The following is a 9,020-nucleotide window of genomic DNA, read 5'->3' on the forward strand; positions in this document are numbered from 1 at the left end:
CCTCCCCGATCCCTCTGGATTGTCCAAGATCACCAGCTCTGAGTGTCCTGCTTCATGCATCGAAACTATTAAAACTCTTAGAAGAAAACAGAGGCATAACACCCTCTGACATAAATCACAGCAAGATCCTCTATGACCCACCTTGCAGAGTAATGGAAATAAAAACAAAAATACAAACGGGACCTAGTTAAACTTAAAAGCTTTTGCACAACGAACGAAACTATAAGCAAGGTGGCAAGGCAGCCGTCAGAATGGAAGACAAAAACAACAAATGAAACAACTGACGAAGAATTAAGCTCCAAAATATACAAGCAGTTCATGCAGCTCAATACCAGAAAAATGAACAACCCAGTCAAAAAGTGGGCCAAAGAACTAAATAGACATTTCTCCAAAGAAGATATACAGAGGGCTAATAAAACACATGAAAAGATATGCAGTTTTCTCATATCACAACATCACTCATTATTAGAGAAATGCAAATTAAAAACATAATGAGGTATCGTCCCTGGCGGTCAGAATGGCCACCATAAAAAAGTCAACAAACAACAATAGCTGGAGAGGGTGTGGAGAAAAGGAAACCCTCGTACACTGTTGATGGGAATGAAAATTGGTACAGCTACTATGGAGAACAGTGTGGAAATTCCTTAAAAATCTGGGAATAGAACCACTCCAGTATTCTTGACTGGAGAATTCCTTGGACAGATAAGCCTGGCAGCCTATAGTCCATGGGGTCTCAAAGAGTCAGACACAACTGAACGAATGAGCACACACAATTATATTTCAACTGTTTTTGAAAAACACTGGTTATCAGAAAAAAGTAATATAATTCATTTTAAAATTTATGCAATCAGAATATTATTTCCATTTCATTAAAGGTCAAGTTACCCAATAGCATCCAAACTCATATTTTAATTCACAAGCGTATGCTTGCAATTATATGGATTTGGAGACTGACAGTCTTCTGCTTTTATGCTCCGTAAAGATTGTACAGCACAGTTACGTTCACCAGGAAAATAGTCTCTTATCCTATTATGGAAGAATGCATAATTCTGTTATATTCTATGAAGACAACTCATGAAACAATAGCATTTTCCATGTAACTTTAATACAAGATATTTTGAAAATGGGTAATGAAATCTTTCATAAAATTTTAATAAGAGTTTGTTGCTAGGAAATTGGGCTACAGAGTAGCCTATTTTTCAACATTGGTATCAACATTTTACTAACTCTCAATATCTTCCCTCAGCTTTCTATTATTCGACTAAAACAAATGTATTTGTATTATTTAAAAAAAATTTTTTTTTGTATTTTTCCTCCTCTCTATAGCATTATTTTGAAAAACTTACTGTAGTTTGCAAATTGAACCATTTAGCCACATCCACGGATGACCACGGCCTTCACGATAGACTGGAATCCACGATACAGTTGATAGGGACGTCAGAATTTTCTAGCCCAAAGTAAAGAATTTTCACTTAAATAATCATTATGAAATGTTTTCGTTAATTTTTATAATGCAAGTCAAAGGATGTGTTCTTTCATAGGACCTTTCATTCTTTGAACAAATTGAGCACGTTAGATTCTAATCTAACACTACAAAACATAAGAGTTGAAAGTTCGAAGTTTTAATAGTGCCATAAATATTAACCAATATCTGTACTTTTGATTCAAAATTAACTCAACTTTTATACTTATCAGCTTCACTGTGTTCTACTGTTAATAAGGAAAATTCTTTTTTTTCAACAGCCATTTAATAAAGGGAATATTTACAAGACATGAATTAGTTGTAGCGATCCCACGAAAGAATACACCTTGCATAGCAGCTTGGGGATACTTACAGCCGTGAACTACATCTAACATTAAGCCTAAGGGATAAGAAGGTGGAGTAATTGAACATGTGCAATGAGGAAAATTCGGATTCATATAATTTCATTTTTCCTCATGTCAAAACTAACATAGCAAGGCTTTAAATAAGTTTTTAGATTCCCTGACATTCATTTTTCTGGATATTGTGACAATATCAATGGATTTCTCTACTGTTACATGTTTCTCAGAATTTCAGTTTTAGAGGGAAATTAAGGAAATGAAATTGAGAAAATAAGTGACATGAGAGCCGAAGATTTGGTTTTCTGAGCCTGACACCGTTCTTTGACTAGATAAACCCCAAAGTGATCCGTTTCTGTATTGGTGGAATCCAGTGGACGAGACGAGAGATCAGAGACTCATTGCTCTCTGCTCCTCCCTGCGAAGTTCAACTGTAAACACGGGAACTAATGAAAGACCCGAGAAAGGAGGACTCTGAAAGGTGGAAATAGAAGGGTGATGTGGCTTGAGACTTCCCAGCAGCCCCACTCCTCTCTAATCTCTAATTACTTCTCCATGATGAGAGAACAAGGTGGGAGATGCGGGGATGATAATTAGGGGCATCTTGTGTCTCCCCACCAACCAGGTGAAAGTGACCTAGGCCTCTTACTTTCCAAACACCCAATAGCTAACCTAGCTGTTGGAGGTGGCTATTCCTCCTGTGTGTTGAGAGAATCATGTAGGCAACTCCAGGTAAGCCTTACAAGGTGATCCATCAGGACACTTGCTAACAAGGAGCAGTCAGAGAAATTGCCTCTGTTTCCTGCACTGAGAGACACTAGGGTTGGGTGATAGGGGTGGGGGTGGGACCAGCAAAGGGGATGTCTTGACTAAACTACTGAAGCTAGGAAGTCTCTTTATCCCTGAGGGTGTAAGACTCCATCTCCACCCAGAGGCATTGGAAAGAATGGATCTTAAATGTTGAGTTCACGCAATGAGCTGTGGAAATTTACAAACTTCACATAAATGCAAAAATTTGGAGGAACTGCAAAATATCATATGGCAGTAATGAGACAGGGACAACCTGTATGATTCCATGTCCTGGAGTAGCAAATGGCAACCCACTTCAGTATTCTTGCCTGGAAAATTCCGTGGACACACGAGCCTGACAGGCTGAAGTTAATGAGGTTGCAAAGAGTCAGACACGACTGACCGACTGAGCGAGAACACATGATTCCATGTATATGATTCAAAAGCAATCAAAGAGATTCTGTAATATCAAAAGTCAGGACAGTGAGTAAATAAGGAGGTGGAGAAATGAGGAGATATTACAGAAGGGTGGGGCTGCTGGGAAGTTGAAACTTCTATTCCCTGAGCTGATGTGCAATTACATAATTGTATAGGCAAAATCTGGAGAAGGAAATGGCAACCCACTTCAGTATTCTTGCCTGGAGAATCCCAGGGACGGGGGAGCCTGGTGCGCTGCCATCTATGGGGTCGCACAGAGTCGGACACGACTGAAGCGACTTAGCAGCAGCAGCAGCAGCATAGGCAACATCATGTTTATTTTCCATACTTGATGTGTGGTAAAATTATATAGCACAGTGTATCTTAGAATTTAATAGCATTTGTAGAAGCATGGTTTTCTATGAAAAGCAAGAACTGGAAATTACCACACTTGCATTAATGGTATAAAAATGTAAATAAAGTATCATAAAGTTATATTCCGTTGTTTAATGGAATACTAGCAGACCTTAAAATAAACAAGCTACAAATATGTACAAAAGCACAAGTGAATCTTAACAAATATAATGTTGACTGAATCAAGCCTTTAGCAAAGTGTTGGAAACATTTAATTTCTTACCATTTCCTCTTCATTATCTATATAAAGCAGGGTAGAATTCTTAGTAGCACAGGATATCAAACTCTCATTCCACAATTTTTTCTCCCAACTAGTATAATAGCAGTTGTTGGAATATGTAAACCAGTCTTTTGGACAATGACCACAATGACATTCTGAAGAAAGATTATGAATTACTATTCAAAAACAATTTGAATTTGAAAAATAAAAATTAACTTACACACATGCATAGATATAAACATATGTATGTATACACATATATATATATAATAACATATCTATGCATCCTCAAGGCTGCTACATATGAAACAAATCTCACTTATACATTCACAGCGTCAGTCTCTCATACCTCAATTTATGTCTCCATATAAAGCAAACAGATAAAAATATCTCCTCTTTACATGTCCTAAAAATCAAGAAATGAAACTTCTAATTTTGAGAAGCCAAATTATCTCTTTTACCATATTACAGCAGATGAAAATTGGAGTCAATTGCCAAAAATGGATATGGTGATCATATTGTTGCATAGAGGAAAACATTCTCCCATAATCATTATTTAGGCATGTTTGTTGCCTGATTTTGTAATTTATATTTAACTAAGGTGTGCAAAACATATACTTTAAAAACAAAATTGTTAAAAATCAAAGACTTAGATAAATGGATGGAAAGATATATCGTATTTTCTTTATGTCACATGTGAAAATTAACTGAAAATGGATGAAGCACAAACATGAAGAAGTAAAAAGAAAGCTTTAGATAGCACAGGTGAAAGTTGTGATCCTGGATTAGGCAATGGTTTCCTAGATATGATACTAAAAACCTCTGTTTTAGAATAACAATATTTTTTATCTCTCATAACAGGATAAAATTAGAGTCAATTGCCTATAATGGATATGGTGATCATGTTATTGCATAGGGAGAAGCACCCTCCTATAATCATTTATTTATGAATATTTATTGCCTGATTTTATAAATTATGTTCTATCCCCAAATCTATTCTTATTTTCACTAGCCTAAGATAGAGACAAAAATGAACTGTATTCATATCAGAACTTTGACAATCATTATGTACCTTTCTGGAGCCTTGTTATGAGAGAGGAGTACTTCTGCTCCTGTGTTAGAGTAGCTACAAAATTAATCATTAAAAAGTTAATATTGCTTTACATAAATCATAATGAGTTTAGTTTATGAGCTTAAAATTCAGTTTATTGTTTAGGATTAGAGTAATCTGAAATAAAACTGATTTACCAAAAAAAATTAATTAGGTAATGAAGACCTGGTGGAAAAAATATTTCAAAAACCTAAAGGAACAAACTTCATCACATCTTACAGTATTTGCTTTAACCAGTCTCAAGAATTAATTTGTATTTCTCAATAAGATCTTTTTTTTCATTTTTAATTTTAATAAATTTATTTATTTTAGTTGGGGGCTAATTACTTTACAATATTGTAGTAGTCCATAAGATCTTTAAATCTCCTAAAGAATGCTTTTGAGTTACGAAATCAGAATATACATATACAGGCTCTCTGTAATTATCCTATGTTGTATATTGCTGACAAATTCAGAATAACATTCTGCATTTATTCTAAATGCATGTATTTTAATGATAGGCACATTCTATAATATTATGAAATGTTTAGCGGCACTGACCATTAGTAAAGTGATAAGTTCCCTTAGCAGTTTTTAAAAAATGTACTTACAGGGAGTAACAATGGTCACTGTCAACACAGTGGACATCAAGACAAGGCAGATGATTCCCAGGATCCCAGCAATGAACTTCTCTGGGGGTGATGGTGAACCTGCAGGGAGAGAAAAGGAAACAGTGAGAAAGGAGTGATGGGGACAGGTGTTTACAGTATACATACACGAGAACCCACATGGACACGGAGTTACGGACATAAACTTGGACCCCAACCCATTTCGACCACTGTAGTCCTTCTCTCAGAATATACCATTGCATTTTCAGCAAATTTAAGACTACATGAGTTGTTGATCAAAGACTTCATATTATAGTAATGCCAGAATAAAAGCAGCCCTCCGATTTCACATCAGAATCCCATATCCAGCTTTAAGTTCTGTTCCTCAAAATGAAAAATATGTGAGCTTATCCCCTACTCTTTCTCCACACCTCTGCACCCCAACTGCACATCCTAGAACAGTTCCATTGTGTGTCTAGTAAGTGTTTACCTTTGGCGTGGTAATTCTTGTCGTTCCCATGAAGATTCTCAGAAGCATTTTGAAGATTTAATTCTACATACGTTAATTCCTGCTCAGTCATTGAAATGGAGCTTTTAGAAACCTTAGGTTTTATTTTCTGCCTCTTTGAGTTCTTGACTCCCTTCAGTTCTGCATAGTTTACTCCTTGGTTATTCATCTCTGCAGCTGAGTGAGATCAAGGACTGTGCTTTCAGTGAACTGAGGTTGAGTGGTGTATGTGAGATAAGCACCCCAGTACGATGACATAGGCGGGGCAAAGGGCTGAGTGTTCACTTTGCAGCTGAACAAACTTAAAGCCTGGTTCTAAATTCCTTAGAACTTTAAACAAGTTTTTCATGATAGAATGCTTTTTTGAAAAAGATATTCTATATTTGATGCATATATTATTGATTGAAACAATGAAAAGCAATAAATTAGGGAGAAATATAGAAGTTCATGAACAATAATATCCTTATTAAGTCAGATTCCATGGAAATATTTTAAAACCATCATAGTGTTTGTGTTACAATTAAAATGTTCTGTTAACAAGAGAGATTCACTTATATTATGATAATTTTAAAATTTAATAATGGTTAAAAACAGTTCTTTAAAGATGAGAAGAGTGTAATGTTGGCATATACAATAATTTCCTGCACTAAATTACATTATTTGGTGACTTACATTTATTGATGAAAAGGGATATCAAATGGTCTTTATTTCAAATGGTTGAGAAGTTCTGAGAAAGCATTAAAAACTGAAGAAATGCTTCATATATTGGAAAATGTTACATGACACATTAAAGATGTATAACAAAGTAATATGAAAAATAATAGGAAAAGACTAAAAAATACTTATTTTACAAAAGTAGTTGATAATTGATTTAATGGCTAATATCTGAACCCACAAAATGATAAACAAGTATAGGTCATTTATGGAAGAATACTGTTGGTTCAAACTTCCAGAAAGATCTGATAGATGTCAAAGTTAGTAAAGGTCATTTTAGCTGTATAAGTGATAGTAATTACTTATAAAAAATCCAGATAACATAACTTAATAATTCAGACAATTGATGCAGTAGTCAGAAACATCTGGAAATTAATTATGACTGAAATTTATAAAACGTGACCTTCAAAAAGTTATTTAATATCTGGTAATCTATATTATTATTAATAAAATGGAAATAAGTTTATGCAATATATAATGGGTGTCACACTGAGCACTCAACCTGGAACTTATAAGTTCTCAGTAATTATCAGTTTTAATTATTATCTTAGTCATCATTTCTATGGTACTATTTCTGATTTATATCAGTAAGTGCCTTTAATTAGTATAACATATCATTTATGCAATGTTTGGTTTTTAAAAAATACTTTAATTATGACAATTAAGTTTAAATTAGCCTTTAAGAAGTTACTTCATCTTTAATTTTATTAAAAAATTAGGGTTCTTTTATTTAATCTAATATATATAGGAGGAATTATGTTTGGCCTTTGCTATATAATGAATTCCTTTCCAAGCATCTATTTATAGATGTTGAGCAAACTATGTATAAACATATTATTATTCAAAAAAGCTTACCATTTACTGATTATAAAATCCAAAACTAATTGTTCCCTATCATGAGGTCAATAAGTTTCATTTAATATTATATACACACCCAAATATGCACGTGTATATTCACTTGACTAGCATTCTACAGACAATAATTTGAATACTTGGAAAAATCATCCACCATATTTGGTATTTTATGCTTGCTTTTTATACCAAACTATTAAAAAAAAAACACATACCAATGTTCTACTTTGCTTTTGTTGTATATTTACTATACCTCAGTTGCATCACCTCTAACATTTGTTAGTTCCCACTAAGCGAGATGGTCTAGTAGAGAGATAGGAGAGGAGGGACACATACCTTCTGTTGGCCAAAATGTTGTGCATCCTTTAGTGTGCAGATCAGGTTACTCTTTTAAAAGAGGCCTGCTATAGCTTGTAATAAAAAGAGAAATTTAAAAACTTAAAACCCTGCCAAGAATAAGCAACGTCTGTGACCTTCACAGACTGCCCTGTGAAGCTTCAGAGTGAAGCAGGAATGGAAAATATTGATTTGTCATCAATGTGTCACTTTAGGTTTGAACAGGAAATCCTCACACTTAGGCTAGTTGAAGAAAGTTTAGCTCGTCACACACCTCCAGAAAATAGGAGACTTTGGCTTCCAATTAAAAGGACAAATGGATCTCTAATTGTATTATTTCCATTGTCCATTTTAAATGTCCCTGAGACATTGTTATCATATACTATAAGATCCATTAGATCTGATAAAACAGAGTGCCTAGAGAACTATGGATGGAGGTTTGTGACACTGTATAGGAGGCAGTGATCAAGATCATTCCCAAGAAAAAGAAATGCAAAAAAGGCAAGATGGTTGTCTGAGGGGGCCTTACAAATAGCTGAGCAAAGAAGAGAAGCTAAAGGCAAAGGAGAAATGGAAAGATATACTCATCTGAATGCAGAGTTCCAAAGAATAGCAAGGAAGGATGAGAAAGCCGTCCTCAGCGATCAGTGCAAAGAAATACAGGAAAACAATAGAATGGGAAAGAGTAGAGATCGCTTCAAGAAGATTAGAGATACCAAGGGAACATTTCATGCAAGTTCAGATCAGTTCAGTCGCTCAGTCGTGTCCAACTCTTTGTGACCCCATGATTTGCAGCACACCGGGCCTCCCTGTCCATCACCAACTCCCAGAGTTTACCCAAACCCATGTCCATCGAGTCAGTGTTGCCATCTAGCCATCTCATCCTCTGTTGTCCCCTTCTCCTCCTGCCCCCAATCCTTCCCAGCATTAGGGTCTTTTCCAATGAGTCAACTCTTCACATGAGGTGGCCAAAGTATTGGAGTTTCAGCTTCAACATCAGTCCTTCCAATGAACACCCAGGACTGATCTCCTTTAGGATGGACTGGTTGGATCTCCTAGGAGTCCAAGGGACTCTCAAGAGTCTTCTCCAACACCACAGTTCAAAAGCATCAATTCTTTGATGCTCAGCTTTCTTCACCGTCCAACTCTCACATCCATACATGACTACTGGAAAAACCATCGCCTTGACTAGACGGACTTTGGTTGGCAAAGTAATGTCTCTGCTTTTAAATATGCTATCTAGGTTGGCCA

At 35.4% G+C, this 9,020-nt stretch overlaps 1 protein-coding gene across 1 annotated transcript; it reads right to left on the reverse strand.

The window, feature by feature from the left end:
- Nucleotides 1–752: 752 nt before the first annotated feature.
- LOC145544994 (NKG2-A/NKG2-B type II integral membrane protein-like) lies at nucleotides 753–6,079 on the reverse strand. Its single transcript, XM_081588497.1, has 6 exons — nucleotides 5,850–6,079; nucleotides 5,363–5,461; nucleotides 4,734–4,787; nucleotides 3,665–3,816; nucleotides 1,347–1,447; nucleotides 753–1,026 (listed from the first exon to the last, which is right to left on the reverse strand). The coding sequence occupies exons 1-6, from the start codon at nucleotides 6,034–6,036 to the stop codon at nucleotides 909–911; spliced, it is 711 nt and encodes a 236-aa protein (XP_081444623.1). The 5' UTR covers nucleotides 6,037–6,079; the 3' UTR covers nucleotides 753–908.
- Between the last annotated feature and the right edge of the window lie 2,941 nt (nucleotides 6,080–9,020).

Source organism: Giraffa tippelskirchi, chromosome 4 (assembly GCF_054371585.1).
Source record: "Giraffa tippelskirchi isolate mGirTip1 chromosome 4, T2T-mGirTip1v1.2.pri, whole genome shotgun sequence".
In the NCBI taxonomy this organism is placed as follows: domain Eukaryota; kingdom Metazoa; phylum Chordata; class Mammalia; order Artiodactyla; family Giraffidae; genus Giraffa; species Giraffa tippelskirchi.